The 14,808-nt window shown below is 64.8% G+C and overlaps 2 protein-coding genes across 3 annotated transcripts in view; one reads left to right on the top strand and one right to left on the bottom strand.

Annotated features, from left to right (window-relative positions):
* Positions 1–10,298, top strand: part of Tnxb (tenascin XB) — a 54,084-nt gene extending 43,786 nt beyond the window's left edge. The window contains 17 exon segments of the mRNA XM_087210303.1: positions 1,289–1,624; positions 2,129–2,416; positions 2,748–3,026; positions 4,166–4,453; positions 6,469–6,777; positions 7,006–7,341; positions 7,582–7,704; positions 7,810–7,953; positions 8,078–8,197; positions 8,295–8,438; positions 8,515–8,645; positions 8,738–8,870; positions 8,951–9,099; positions 9,177–9,273; positions 9,354–9,515; positions 9,583–9,746; positions 10,033–10,298. Coding sequence (XP_087066429.1) covers positions 1,289–1,624; positions 2,129–2,416; positions 2,748–3,026; positions 4,166–4,453; positions 6,469–6,777; positions 7,006–7,341; positions 7,582–7,704; positions 7,810–7,953; positions 8,078–8,197; positions 8,295–8,438; positions 8,515–8,645; positions 8,738–8,870; positions 8,951–9,099; positions 9,177–9,273; positions 9,354–9,515; positions 9,583–9,746; positions 10,033–10,134 — 3,305 coding nt within the window. The 3' untranslated portion in view covers positions 10,135–10,298.
* Cyp21a2 (cytochrome P450 family 21 subfamily A member 2) lies at positions 5,616–14,664 on the bottom strand. Of its 2 annotated transcripts, XM_021260072.2 has the most exons (11): positions 14,313–14,664; positions 13,731–13,848; positions 12,211–12,300; positions 11,974–12,128; positions 11,790–11,885; positions 11,610–11,711; positions 11,450–11,536; positions 11,160–11,360; positions 10,852–11,030; positions 10,674–10,777; positions 5,616–10,585 (listed from the first exon to the last, which is right to left on the bottom strand). In XM_021260072.2, the coding sequence occupies exons 3-11, from the start codon at positions 12,257–12,259 to the stop codon at positions 10,320–10,322; spliced, it is 1,239 nt and encodes a 412-aa protein (XP_021115731.1). In that variant the 5' UTR covers positions 12,260–12,300; positions 13,731–13,848; positions 14,313–14,664; the 3' UTR covers positions 5,616–10,319. The 2 variants fall into 2 exon arrangements, with proteins under 2 accessions (XP_021115731.1, XP_087066476.1); XM_087210350.1 differs by lacking the exons at positions 13,731–13,848; positions 14,313–14,664 and adding an exon at positions 12,379–13,615.
* Positions 14,665–14,808: the final 144 nt, after the last annotated feature.

The raw sequence follows: 14,808 nt of genomic DNA, 5'->3' as shown, positions 1-14,808 counted from the left end.
TGGCAACTCCCTCTCCTGCCCCAGAGCAGCCCTCAGGGTCCCAGGGACCAGAGACCCACCCTGAGAGTCACCCGGGGCCCTGGCTGTCCCCTCAGGGCTGCCCCAAGCCTGCGACAGCCAGTTCAGGGCACCACAGGGAAACACCAGGAAATGAACCTCAGAAAACCTCGTGCCCCAGGATGTGCTGTTAGGGTTTTTTTTTGGTACTGGGGATTAAACTCGGGTCTTTGTGCTTGTACAGCAGGCGGTGAAACCACTGAGCTAAATCCCTGGCCCTGTGCTGTTAGTTTTAGCCACTCCTCGATTTTGTTTCTCCTCATCCCCCTCACAGTGAACCTCAGCATCGCTAAGCACAGAGGCAGTTGAGGGGCCTGGGCCCTGCCTGTCCCCAACCCTTTCATTCATGTTCTCTTCCAGAATTTCTTTTTAAGCTTATTTATTTGTTTTGTTTCATTTTTGTTTTGGAGGCCAGGTCTTGCTCTGTAGTCCCGGCTGGCCTTGAACTCTCAGTGATCCTCCTGCCTCAGCCTCTGGAGTGCTGGGATCACAGGCCTGTGCCACCAGGCCCGGCTTAAGCCCATGTTTTTATAGTGAGAAGAGTTTATGAGTGTTATGGAAAGTTTAAAAACCAAAAAAAAACCCCCAAAACCACATCTTTCGACCCAGTAACAGCCACCACTCATCATGTGAGCACCTGCCTGGCAGGACCAAAGCCCTGGGCTCCATCTTCAGCACTGCAAAGCCAGACCAAAGCCTGTGTTCAGCGCACAGCCCCTTCCTGCATCTCGTGTGTAGAGTGTATTTGAAGGCTGCGGTGCGAGTGGCCACAGATTTCTTGGCTCTCGCTTTTCCATATCCAAGTCACGTTGTGAGCTTTTTCTGTGTGGCCCCACAGCCTGCCGACATCACCATTTTCATGGTTATTTGATGCTTTCTGGTGAAAGCACTGTAACAAAATCAATCATCCTTTACGGGTCATGTGGGTTCCTGACACACTTTGCTGTCATGAATAATCCTGTTATGAATTCTTCCGTGTTATAAGAGTTTCCTGCTTTTAATAATTTTCTTAGGAGACATGCCCAGAAATGGGATTATTTGGTCACAGGGAATGAGCACTCTTTTGTCTCCTGCTCTGCACTTCCCAGCCGCCTGAAGGAGTTTAGCTGCAGTGCCTGCTGCCCTACCTGTCCACCCAGAGCCCCACTCCTGGGGCTTCAGGAGCCACTGCTGATGACAACATCAGCACCCCAGGTCCCCTTACCCCTGTGTACCCCATCTCTTCTCCCAGCACTGCAAGAGGCTGAGGAAGAGGAGCCCCCCAGCCCCACAGAGCCCAGCACAGAGGCCCCGGAGCCCCCCGAGGAGCCGCTCCTGGGGGAGCTGACAGTGGCAGACGCGTCCCCAGACTCCCTGAGCCTCTCGTGGACGGTGGCCCGGGGCCGCTTCGACGCCTTCACCGTCCAGTACAAGGACGGGGCCGGGCGGCCGCAGGTGCTGCGCGTGGGGGGCGAGGCGAGGGCGGCCACCGTGCGGGGCCTGGACGCGGGGCGCAAATACAAGCTGAACCTGTACGGGCTGCACCAGGACGGGCGCGCGGGCCCGGTGTCCGCTGAGGCCGTGACGGGTGAGTGAGGGAGTCCCTTCCTCCTGCTCCGCCCGCTGCTCTCCCGTTGCTCCCTGTGGGTCCCAGCCCCTCTTTCCGGGGCCTCCTGGTTCCTGACTCCTTCAGTGTTGGTGGTGTCCAGCCTGCCCTGATGCTGGGGCCCCGGGGCCTGCTGTTCACGACCTCACTCCCAAGCCTGTGCTCCTGGGCTCCCTTGTCTCACCGCGGTTGCTCGCTTCCTCTTCCGTTGCATCCTCAGGCTCCCCTGTTGGGTATTAGTGACTCCGGCTCCAATGCAGATTCAGGCTGCAGGGATCTGGATTTGCCCCCAGCTCTGTTAACTGGGGTTTTGCCTGCTCTCCTTCACCCCTGTGCCCTCCAATCCGGCAGCTTGGGAGGTGGCCGTAGCGTGAGGGCCGGGCACGCTGTGGGTGTAGACTCTGCAGCCGTGCCTGGGAAGAGCTGGAGACAGTCTGCCTCACAGCCCAGGTCCTGCCCCGCTCAGCCCGCTCTGCTCTGTTGCAGCCGCCCTGCCCACGCAGCCCCCTGCAGAGCCCCTCCTGGGGGAGCTGGCTGTGGCCTCCGTGACCCCGGACACAGTGCGCCTGTCGTGGGCGGTGGCCGAGGGCCCCTTCGACTCCTTCCTGGTGCAGTACAGGGATGCACAGGGCCAGCCCCAGGCGGTGCCTGTGAGCGGGGACCTCCGCCAGGTCACTGTCTCGGCTCTGCACCCGGCCCGGAAGTACAAGTTCCTACTCTTTGGACTCCAGGATGGGAAGCGCCATGGCCCAGCTTCCGTGGACACAAAGACCCGTAAGTGAGGGAGGGCAGAAGCCGCCTTAGCCCTGGGCTCCTGGCCAGGCTTTGCCCCTCGTGGGCGCTGTGGGAGTTCGTGTTTCCGCGCCCCACATGCAGATGCCACACCGCAGGGCCCTTCATCCACACCCTGAGCTGCCTTCGCCCCTCATGCTGGCCTCCCTGCATCCCAGGGGACACCGACTTTCTTTGCTGGCTCCTCTCTCGTCCCTTCTCCCGGCCCACTCACCCCCTCCAGGCTCCCCCAGGACCCTAGAGCCATGGCACCCCAAGAAGCGACTCTCCTTCGTTGCTGTTGTCACTCTTTGTGCTCTGCCCCCTCTTCCAGTCCCAGACACAAATCCCTCTCCTCGCCTGGGGGAGCTGACGGTGACTGACACCACCCCTCACTCCGTGGGGCTGGCATGGACGGTCCCCGAGGGCGAGTTCGACTCCTTTGTGGTCCAGTACAAGGACAAGCGTGGGCAACCCCAGATAGTGCCGGTGGCCGCAGACCAGCACAAGGTCACCATCTCTGGCCTGGAGCCGAATAAGAGATACAAGTTCCTGGTCTACGGCCTGGCGGGCCGGAAGCGGCTGGGCCCCATCTCTGCCGAAGGCGCCACAGGTGAGCCCAGACCCTGCCCCTTCTCCATCCTGGCCTGCATGGGACATTTATCCGCCTTCAGCGTTGGCAGAATGATCTCAGCACCAAAACCCAGCCCCTCCTCTGTGTGGGACACGAGCCTGAACCTGTTGTGCCCACTGCTTCCTTCAGTCAAGGATCTGATGTGAGTGGGCAGAGCCCAGCCTGGCCCTTGGCAGCAGTGTGGCCATGGCTGTGCCACCATCCCCTGGGCCTTGGCTTTCTCACCTGTGTGGTGGGGATGAGTAACACACTGGCGCTTAGCTCGCCCAGCCCCGGGGCAAGAGGCGGAACATGGGGAAGGGCTTGGCTGCAAAGGCTATGGAAAAACTAGGTCCCCTTGCAGCTGTGACTCAGCCCCAAGGAAGGGGTGGCACGGGTCCCTGACCCTTCCCCGCCCCCTGGACCCCGAGTCACCTTGGCTGGCCTGGCCGGGGCCTGGGCCACTCTGATTCCATCATTCTTTCCCCTGGAGCCTCCTTGGGGACTGCATGCTGGCGTCCCGGACGCCAGCAGCTGATACCCACCGCCCCCGTGGGTGTCTTGCCTGCTCTCCTCTCCCATCTCTGCCCGCCCCACCCGGCTGCCCTGGCCCGGGAGTGTCAGTGTGGGGTTGGGGGGCTGAGGGGCCGTCACAGGGCGGGCAGTGGCACCCCGGACTGGCTGCTCCCACCCCAACTGCCCTCTTTGGGGTATGGATCCGGGAGTCTCAGCTCCGGACCCAGCCCTGTGCAGGGCCTGGAGGAAATCACTCAGGGCTCTCTGCACCCCAAAGAGCTCCTCTCTATATACATTTTTTCCAGTACCAGAGATGAAACCCAGGGCCTCTTGTGTGGAGCTACATCCTGAGCCCCTCCCCTATTTTTTTGGTACCAGGGATCAAACTCGGGACCTTGTGCTTGCGAGGCAGGCAGCGGCACCACTGAGCTAAATCCCCAGCCCCTGAGCCCTTTTTTTAAAAATAATTTTTTAGACACAGTCTCCCCAGTGAGATGATCTTTATGAATCCACTGCACCCTGGACCCCAGCAGGGAGTGGGTGGGACAGCACGGGCCAGGCACCAGCCCACAGAGGGGTCCCTGAGCAGGTGAGTCTTGACCAGGAGTCCCCTCTCTTCACAGCTCCCCTGGAGGAGACTCCGCAGCTCCCTCCCCGGCTGGGGGAGCTGGCCGCCAGAGGGGAGACCCCAGACTCCCTGCGCCTGTCATGGACGGTGGCCCAGGGCCCCTTCGACTCCTTCCTGGTGCAGTACAGGGACACGCAGGGCCAGCTGCAGGCAGTGCCGGTGGCTGCAGACCAGCGAGAATTTGCCGTGGAGGGCCTGGAGCCAGGCAGGACATACGAGTTCCTGCTCTACGGACTCTCGGGAGGACAGCGCCTGGGCCCCGTCTCTGCCCTGGGGGCCACAGGTGAGGCTGGCAAGCAGGAAGGCCAGGGCTCTCCTGTGCCTCATGCCCAGTGGGCAGGTGGGAGAAGCAGCCCAGGCAGGGCCTGGGGAAAGGAAGAGGGTGCTGCCACATCCTCTGCTGTGGTCGCTGAGTTGGCCGAAAGCAGGCGCCCGGACAGGCAGCACCCGGGCGGTGACTCCTTGCTCCCCAGCCGCACTCCCTCCGTGCCCCACCGTGAGGCTGCTGCCCACCGCCTGTTGCGGCAGATTTTACCTCTAGCCAGGCGGCCTTGCTCAGCCAGGGGCAAACCTCCCTGCCTCCGATGAGTCAGCAGCATTTTCTCAAATGGAAAAACACTGGAAAACGAGTTGGGTAGGGGCCCAGAAGCCCACGGAAGTGGCTGCACGTGACGGGTCCGGCTCCTCTTCTGGAACCACTGATGCCCACTTGCTGGCTTGACTTTCCAGCCCCATTTGCGAGCCAGTTCCACCCTCAGAGGGAGCCCCAGCCCAGCCAGTGCCAGCCCAGTAGTGCAGGGGGTGCCCCCGTGGGAAGGGGAGCCAAGTGCCTGATCCCAACACAGGCGCTGCGAAGGAGTAAGAAGGAAGAGCTGGGGCCATGGCAGGATCCTTTGGAAGGAGACCCCAGGGGTGGCAGGAGTTCATGCCGAGGAAGGCGACTCAGTCGCTTTCTCTTTGCCAAGACCCAATACCCAACACCCACAGCTCAAAGGAGGAGAGGTTTATTTAGCTCATGGTGTGTAGAGGTTTTAGTCCGCAGTGCAGTTGGCTGGCTGGAAGGCAGGGTGGACTGGCAGAGGAGACACAGTCCAGGGTAGGGCTGCAGGAGCAGAGCGAGATCAAGGGAGGAGGAGGGAGGGAGGCCCGCCAGGCCACGCCCAGGGACCGCCTCCAGCCTGGCTGCCCTCCCGGCATCCCCTCAGCTGTAAGCTCACCAGTGGGCTCAAGCGCTCCGAGTGTCACACCCGTGATCCAGCCACCTACCCAAAGCCCAGCTCTGAATGCACGAGGCTTTGAGAGGTCACCTAGATATAACCCCTAACACAGGGACGCTGGAGTCCCAGGAGCCTCGCTGTGATGCCTGGGCCTGAGCACCGCGCTCTGCTGCCCGCATGGGTGCCAGGATCATACCTCAGCCCCCGAAATAAGTCAGAGGGACAAAGTTAACAAAAGGAAAACACTTTATTTGTAGAGGAAAAGGAAGGGGGGGAAAGGAGAAGATAGCTACCCTATAGGGAAGAATCAGGGTAGGGGCTCTGAAAAAGATGGAGGACCCGGGGCCTTGGTTCCCAGCTTCTTTTATAGAGGGGTGAGTGACCCACAGAACTTGCTGTAACTGGATGGGCTTCCGGGCACCTCTGCCTAATGTCATTTCTTCCGCCTGTCCACCTGCAGCTTCTTTCTGGCCTTATCTTTGGGGTGGGGGGCGGTTGGCAAGGGGGCGCCTTCCTGGTTAGCTTAGAGTTAGCAAGGGGGCCTGTGGACAGACGCCCATTGTTCTGGAACGACCCGCGTGACGAATGTGGTGACTGTGGCAGTGCACAGGTATGAGTGCACACTACCCTAAAGTCGCTCAGCCCCCTTGCTGCCTGCATTTTATTGGAGGTGGGGGTTTACCGTCTGTGCCCTGGCCTTCTGTGTCCCCCCGTCAGCTCTTTTTCTGGTCGCTTGGTGCAAGTCCCAAGGCTGCCATTTTGTGCCTTTCTTTATCAGGTTTTTCTTTCTTTTTCTCCCTCTCTCTGTCTTTGACTTGCTTCCCAGAGGAATCTCTAGTAAAGCTGGCTTCTGACCCCTCGAGTCAGGATCAGCTAGAAGACCTAGGGAGGCCCCTATTCTGTTCTCTCCTGCAGACCCCTGTCCTGCAGGTCCCTCCCTTCTCTCCCCCAGCCGCTGAGCCAGGACCTGTGAAGTCCTCGCCCGGCCTTGGCCTTACGGGAGCCCCTTCTTTGGGGCCGAGAGGGAGAGGGCAGGGCCCCTCGCACCCGTTCACCTTCTCCCCGGGCTTCTCCCACACAGCCCCAGAAGAGGACGCTCCAGCCCCGGAGGACCCAGAGCCCCCAGAAGCCCCTCGCCTGGGGCTGCTGGCAGTGACCGAGGCAACGCCAGACTCCCTGCGCCTCTCGTGGAGCGTGGCCCAGGGCCCCTTCGACTCCTTCGTGGTCCAGTACGAGGACACACACGGACAGCCCCAGGCCTTGCTGGTGGACGGCAATCAGAGCAAGGTCGTCATCTCCAGCCTGGAGCCCAGCACTTCCTACAGGTTCTTCCTCTACGGGCTGCACGAAGGGAAGCGCCAGGGGCCCATCTCCACGGAGGGCACCACAGGTACCAGGCCTGCGGGTCCTGCACTGGGCTTGGGAGGGTGAGAGGGGCTGGTGGGGAGAGGACCAGGAGGGCCCGGGAGGAGGAGAGGCCTCGGCACCCAGCACCGCTGCCCCCACACGCAGCTGAGGGGAAGTAGGGCCAGGCCTGGGTGGGCGTGGGGCCCGCCCCAGGCCGCCAAGCTGGCGCGCGTCTGTCCCCGCGTGCTTCTCTGGCCCCCGCTCCACACAGGACCTCCGCCTGCCGGCCAGACCCCGGGGGACCCAGGGCCGCGCCTGTCCCGGCTGTCGGTGACTGATGTGACCACCAGTTCCCTGCGACTCGACTGGGAGGCCCCACTCGGCGCCTTCGATTCCTTCCTGCTCCGCTTTGGGGTGCCCACGCCAAGCACCCTGGAGCAGAGGCCTCGTCCTCCGCTGCAGCGGGAGCTGATGGTGCCGGGCACGCGGCGCTGGGCCGTGCTGCGGGACCTGCGGCCCGGGACCCTGTACAGCCTGACCCTGTATGGGCTGCGCGGGCCTCACAAGGCCGACAGCGTCCAGGGCACTGCCCGGACCCTGAGCCCAGGTAGGGCCAAGCTGGGCCCACCTTGTCCCTCCCGGGTGGGACCCAGCGCCTTAGCGGGGGCAGCGGGGAGGGGCTTACAGGAGCCGGGGGAGCAACTTCCAGCCCAGAGGCTGAGGGGAAAGGGGAGCTGGGCACTCTGGAGCCAAGGGCAGGCAGGGCCCGGGGAGGAGAGGAGCTTGGGGCCCCAGGGCAGCCATCTCCCTGCCCCTGCGCCCACGTCGCCCCGTGCCCCGTGCCCAGTGCTGGAGAGCCCCCGTGACCTCCAGCTCAGCGACATCCGGGAGCGGTCAGCCACGGTCAGCTGGACACCACCGCCATCCAGGGTGGACAGCTTCAAAGTTTCCTACCAACTGGCAGACGGAGGTGACGCCCTTGCCCCGTCTCCTCTGCGCTCGCTCCCCGCCCCTGCGCGCTGCCCGCGCTCCAGCGCCCTGGGCTCTGGGTGACCTCCCAGCCCGCCTCTTCCAGGGGAGCCGCAGAGCGTGCAGGTGGACGGCGGGGCCCACACCCACCGCCTGCAGGGGCTGACCCCCGGCGCTCGCTACGAGGTGACGGTGGTCTCCGTGCGAGGCTTTGAGGAGAGCGAGCCCCTCACGGGCTTCCTCAGCACGGGTAAGAGGCCGGCGGGGAGGTGGGCAGAGCCTGAGAGTGCTGTGGGGGCGGGGAGTGAGCCCCGAGGGGCGGGGAGGCTGAGGCGGGGAGAGGCGGGACCCCCTGAGCCCGCTCCTCCTCCCAGTTCCCGACGGCCCCACCCAGCTGCGGGCCCTGAACTTGACTGAGGGCTCGGCCCTGCTGCACTGGATGCCCCCCCGGACCCCCGTGGATAAATACAACGTCCGGGTCACAGCCCCTGGGGGTGAGCAGGGCTGAGGCCTCCCTCCGGAGGGGACTTGGTCAGGGTGGGGAGCTGGGGGCCGAGGAGCGGGAGGGACTGACGCCACCTCGTGGCCCAGCCGCGCCTCTGCAGGGCTCGGCCCCGGGCAGTGCCGTGGACTACCCGCTGCGCAGCCTGCTGGTGCGCACCAACTACACCGCCACCGTGCGCGGCCTGCGGGGCCCCAACGTCACCTCCCCCGCCAGCATCACCTTCACCACGGGTAGGGCCGGCGTTGTGGGGCGGAAGGCGCACGCGGAGAGGGGCGGGCCTCACCCCAGCTTCCGCCCCACCCCCAGGCTTGCAGGCTCCCCAGGACTTGGAGGCCAAGGACGTGACCCCCCGCACGGCCCTGCTCGCCTGGACGGAGCCCCAGGCCCCTCCCACGGGCTACCTGCTCACCTTCGGCGCCCCCGGCGGGCGGACCCAGGTGCCCCAGGCTTGGTTTGGGGCGCTGCCTCGGGCTCTCCCGGAGGCCCCTCCCGGGGCCCTGACCTGCCGGCCTCCCTCTCGGTCCCACAGGAGATCGCACTGCCGGCCGGGGTCACCTCGCACCGGCTTCTCGGCCTCTTCCCTTCCAGCCGCTACAGTGCCCGGCTGCAGGCCGTGTGGGGCCAGAGCCTCACGCCACCCCTGGCCACCTCGTTCACCACTGGTACCGGTGCAGCCCGGGCGGGGGCTCGGGCAGCGGGGCTCGGTCTGGGGAGAGCACCGGCGCCTCCCTTTCCTCCGCAGGCGGACTTCCGGTCCCCTTCCCCCGGGACTGCGGGGAGGAGATGCAGAACGGGGGCGGCTCCCGGGCCACAACCATCTTCCTCGACGGCAACCGCGAGCGGCCCCTGAGCGTGTTCTGCGACCTGGAGACCGACGGGGGCGGCTGGCTGGTGGGTGGCGCCGGGAGCCCAGGGGGCTGCGCGGGCAGGAGCCGAGCCGGAGCCTGACGCCGCCGCCCGCCCCTCAGGTGTTCCAGCGCCGCGTGGACGGGCGGACGGACTTCTGGAGGGACTGGGAGGACTACGCCCACGGCTTTGGCAACGTCTCCGGGGAGTTCTGGCTGGGTCAGTGCCTCTGCAGGGTGGGGAGCGGCGGGGGGGGGGGCTGCGGACGGCACTGAGACACCGAGGCGCTCCCGCCCTAGGCAACGAGGCCCTGCACAGCCTGACGCAGGCGGGCGACTACTCCATGCGGGTGGACCTGCGCGCCGGCGATGAGGCCGTGTTCGCCCAGTACGACTCCTTCCGGGTGGACTCGGCCGCCCAGTACTACCGCCTGCACCTGGACGGCTTCCACGGCACGGCAGGTAAGGGTGAGCCCGGGCCGGGCGCGGGGCAGGGGAGGGCGCCCGCTCACTCCCCCGGCCCGCCCAGGGGACTCCATGAGCTACCACAGTGGCAGCGTCTTCTCCGCCCGCGACCGGGACCCCAACAACCTTCTCATCTCCTGTGCCGTGTCCTACCGCGGGGCCTGGTGGTACCGGAACTGCCACTATGCCAACCTCAACGGGCTCTACGGCAGCGCGGTGGACCACCAGGTGAGAGGCCACGGGGCGGCAGGGTGCCCCACCCCCCCGCCGTGAGTGCGCCAGGACAGCCGTCAGCACCGGCGGGCGGGCGCCGGGCCGCAGCCTTGCAGTGGGGCGACGCTGCTGACTGCTTCTGGGGAAGGTGGTTTATTGGGTAGAAGGGGCCAGCGCAGGCTGAAGCCTCCGTGCTGTGTGGCTGAGGGTCATGGGGGGGGGGGGGGTTCTGAGTCACCGCTCCGGGCCGGGAGTGGGCGGATGAGACCGCAGCTCTGACACCCGTGCCAACCTTTCCCAGGGAGTGACCTGGTACCACTGGAAGGGCTTTGACTTCTCCGTGCCCTTCACGGAAATGAAGCTGAGGCCGCGAAGCTATCGGCCCCCTGCCCAGGGAGGCTGAGCTGCCGCCCACCTTTCCTGCACCCCAGGAGGACTGCCGAGCACTGGGGGGTCGCGCCCAGAGGAGCTCCGGGAAGTCTTCTCTGCCCGCGGTCTCACAGCACCATGTTTACAGGGGGGAGGGGAGGGTTTGTATGGGAGCAATAAAGGAGAAACTGAGGCACACGGCGGCTCTGGTCCTGCCCATCACTGGCACTGGCCCCGGCACGGGGCCCCGAGACCCCGGGGCTGCAGCCGCACCTGAAAAGGCTGCACCAGCAGGTTGATGCCGCTGTAGGGCTGAGGCTGCAGAGAGGGCAGGGCGCCCTCCAGTGGCAGCAGAGTGAAGGCCTGGAGCAGGTGCGTCAGCACCACGAAGAGCTCCAGGCGGGCCAGCGACTCACCCAGGCACACGCGCGCCCCGCAGCCGAAGGACAGCTCGTGGGGGCTCTTGCCCAGCGGCAGGAAGCGGTCTGCGGGCGGTGGAGAGCAGCGAGGGGCTGTTAGAGGCGGCAGCACCGGCCACCCCTCCTCGCCACGCCCGGCAGGCTCCCTGCGCACCAGGCCAGAACTCGTGGGGCCGTTCCCACAGCGTCTCGTCCAGGTTGGCACCTTGGATGTTGGGGATGATGACAGTGTCCCTGGGGATGTCGTAGCCGGCGATCCTGAGGGGAGAAGGAGTGAGAGGCTGGCGGGGACCCCGCTCAGGCCCTCCTGCAGCAGCCGGCCCTCCAGCCACCTGCTGGGTCGGATGGTGCGGTGCGGCAGGGCCAAGGGCACCACGGGCCGCAGGCGCAGCACCTCAGCGATGGTGGCGTTGAGCAAGGGCAGCTGCTTGCGGTCCTTGTACAGGAGCCGGGAGGTGAAGGAGTCGGGACCCAGCTCCAGGTCCAGCTCCTCTTGGAGACGTCGCTGAATCTAGGAGTGGGGACCAGGCTGCCGTCAGGGGCCCGCTGTGCCACTCGAAGCTGCTCAGCCGCAGCCCAGAGCAGGGGGAGCCGGACTCCTGCAGCCCCAGCCAGGCATCAGGGAGGAGCCCAGGCGCACCTCAGGGTGGTGCAGGAGGAAGGCCACAGCCCAGGAGAGGGTGGTGGCTGTGGTCTCGGTGCCGCCGATGAAGAGGTCCACCACGGACATGTGCACGTGTCCTTCCTGGAGCTGTTCCGAGCCCTGCTCCTTCCCGGGCTGCTCCACTCCTTGGAGCATGTAGTCCAGCAGGTCCCTCCACTGCCCGGCCACCAGGCTGTCCTGTGAGGGGAGGGCAGCAGGCCAGGAGCGGGGTGCCGGGGAGCCCCTGGTGGAGGGGCCAGGGAGCCCAGTCCAGGCGCAGCCCTCACCTTGTGCTGCCTCAGCTGCTGCCCTACGATGAGGTCCCTGACCTCCACCATCTGCTTCAGCCTCTGGATGCCCGGGTTGGGGAGGAACTGGGGAGGTGGCAGGGTCAGCTGCTGGGGGGGGGCTGCTCCTCCACCCGCCCTTCCTCCCAGGACAGCTCACCCTCAGGAAGGGGACCATGTCCAGGATTTGGATGGACCAGTGGTTCCAGGCATTCATCAAGTCCTGGACGCAGCTGCAAATGCTCCGCACCAAGGTGTCACTCTGTGGAAAATGGGGAGGCTTCCAGTTCCGGACCGGAGAGGCTGGGGAGGGCTGGGGGGAGGCGCGGGCGATCCTGACCTTGTTTCCAAAGGTGAGGCCGCAGATGATGCCGCAGGTGAGGAGCAAGAACTCCCTGTGGATGTCCACGGGGGCGCCAGCCTGGGCTCTCAGGCGCTGTGGAGGAGGAACAGGAGCCGTGTGGGCTGGGGGGACAGGGGGCACTTCGGGGAGGGGAGACTGACCCGCCGGAGCCTGGGCTCACCTGGCAGAACTCCTGGGTCAACTGCTGCACCCAAAGCTCCATGGAGTTTCTGGCACCCAGCAGGAGGGCCGAGCGGGTGAGCTTCTTGTGCGCCTTCCAGAGCACGGAGTAGTCCCCCAGCGACAGGTCGGGGTAGCTCTGACACACCAGCTTGGCTGCGTGGGGGAGAGACAGCGGCTTGGAGGCCCGAGCACACCCCCCAGCCCTTCCCTCCCTGCAGGAGGGCCCCGCCCTTACAGGACTGCATCTGGGGTCTGCCGGCAAAGTCCACCCACTTCCGGAGCATGGCCTCCTCTATGGACTGCTTGGAGTTCAGCACCACCACATCTGTAGGAGAAGCCACACGGGTGGGCGTCATGGGGCCAGACCCATGGCTGGCGGGCACTGGGGAGGGAGGGCGCTCACTTCTCAGCCCATAGTGCAGCCGGTAGATGGGCCCCATTTTCCGAGAGAGCCTGAGCAGGTGGATGGGGAGGTTGGGTTGAAGGAGGTGCAGGAAGCCCGGGGCCAGAGGAGGGAGGTTGAGGGTCCTGAGCTTCCACTGGGCCCACAGCAGGCGGGTGCCTGCCAGCAGCAGCACCAGCAGGAGCAGCAGGAGCATCCTGGCTGAAGGCCCCGCGTGGGTCCTGTGCAGCCGCTTATAACTGGAGCTCGGCCATCCATCTTGCTGCTTGGGTTGTCTCGGAGCCTCCTCAGTCTCTACCCTCAAGTCCAGTCCCTGTCCCAACCCACAGGGCCTGCGTGCCCTCAGCTGCAACAGTCTCACCGGCCTTGGGGACTTTACATTTCAAAGAGCAAGCCATCCATCAAGAAAACAGGAGCGGAAACAAACCCCGGCCCTCCTTCTGCAGCCAGAACCAGGTCTCCAGTCCAAGGCAACCTGGCGGCCAGGGTGCCTGCCCCAGGCGGGGCCTCTCCCTCTACACCCACCCAAGAGAAGGCGATTGGTATGAATTTGGCTCTACAAGGAAAACGGGGTGCCTGCCTACCACACCCTCCAGGATCGCCTGGAGGCCGAAATGAGACAGAAGCCACTTGTGTGGGGCTTTTCTTGGTGTGGAGATGGGTGGTTCGCCCGGAGCTTGGCAGCAGAGCTGTCACTCGCAGCCTCCCACCAGCCCACAAGTGTCCAGAAGACGGAGGGTCACAGGGTCCCCCGTAGGAGCGCCTGGCGTGCACATGGTGCGCATGGCTCTGACTCAACCCCGGTGCCCATGCTATGCACAGAACCCTGTCGCTGCCCCCTTCTGAGGATGAAAGCCCAAGGCGAGGGCCAGAGAGCACGGCCAGGACAGTGCAGAGCCAGGCTTCCGGCTGGCAGGCAGGCTGCAGAATCGGTGCCTCTGGGCCAGAGGAGGACCTCTTTGGTTGCAAGGAAAGGGGCTGACTTGAGCTGGCTTGGATAAAAAGAATTCTCGTGTGCGCCAGGCATGGTGGGGAGCGCCCGCAGTCCAGCACTCAGGAGGCTGAGGCCTGGCCTCCCTAGTGAGGTCCTGGCTCAAAAGAGAAAATAGTTGTCCTGTGACTTCAGAGGTAGCTCACGGAACAGAAGGACAGGAGAGCCGAGGATGGGCCCTCACACGGGGCAGGACAGAAAGAGCCCTGGCAGCAGGCGACTTCCTCCCCTCACCCTCTCCTCTCCCAGCACGAGCTTCCCTCGATTCCTGACCAGGTAGGACAGGGCTGGCCTCAGGGCCCCAGGGTTCTCCTCGAACTCCCGCGTGACCGCAGCCCCCAAGTCCCAGGAAGCAGCTCACCAGCCACTGCCCGTCCCTCAGAGAGTGGGCAGCTGCAGCCGCAGTGGGCTCAGGGCCCTCCCTGTTCTGCAGCCGTGGACAGGAGGGGGTCCCACTGGACCGAGTGAGATCAGGGGCCCTAGAGAAGGGGAATGAGGGTTAGGCTGTACCCTGACACTCCGTCCACGGCTCTGGACACAGCCCAGTGCCAGGGGTCTCCCGCAGCGCTTCCCGAGCAGACCCACTGGGCCAGCCAACTGCTGGGCGCCCAGCCCGAACACATGGCCAGCCTGGGTGGGAAAGAGTGGGGAACAACTTCTGGGGCCGGGCAGTGCCTGCTGCTCCTCGTGGTCGGCCCCAGACCCAGGCTGGCGGACCCTGGGTCCTGGGCTCCAGGACGGGTTCGTCCCAACAAGCCTACTGGCTCTGCGGAAGGAGACCCACGGGAAGTGCAGAGCGCTCTTGGTTACTGAGAAAGGTCAGAACTTCTTGAGGATGCCCAGAAGAGGGGGCCCACCCTTCTGCCACACCCCAATCCAACTCCACACCCGAATCACGGTGCCCCAATGTGCTCCACGCACCCCCCAGAACTCCCATCTACACCTGCTGTCTCCTCAATCTTCTGGGAACAACTTCCACGCTGCCTCCTCCAGCAAGTCTTCCTTCCCCTCTCCGCTCCTCCCTCAGGGCCTGGCCGCTCCCTGGCCGCACACCTTACACCCAGCCCCACTTCACTGCCTCCCCTGGGAAGAGCGCTATGTTGCGGTCCCTGGCCCAGCACGAATCCCTGCTGCCTGACTAAACGGCAGGCTGCTGAGCCATCCCAGGACCCGCCAGAGCGGCTCCCAGTACATTTCTCAGGAAGGATTTCTAGGTCACCCCAGACCCCAGAGGTGCCAGCACAGTGGGGGAAGCCAGGCAGGCAGGGTGGGAAGGCTGAGCTAAGTGGGACAAGGCTCCTCTGGAGAATTAACAAATGCCCCCACAGCCTTGAGCCTGCTTAAAGTACATGTCCCAGGGACGCAGCAGACCGGGCTTGCTCAACTCCTGGAAAGTTTCCTAACGCGGCTGCTAACAGGCCCCGGTGCTCGGCCAAATC

The sequence above is a fragment of the Heterocephalus glaber genome, unplaced genomic scaffold (genome assembly GCF_053883595.1).
Source record: "Heterocephalus glaber isolate CG9 unplaced genomic scaffold, H.glaber_assembly_v1.0 deba00001141, whole genome shotgun sequence".
Lineage (NCBI taxonomy): Eukaryota > Metazoa > Chordata > Mammalia > Rodentia > Bathyergidae > Heterocephalus > Heterocephalus glaber.
This window is presented reverse-complemented; position numbering and strand designations above follow the sequence as displayed.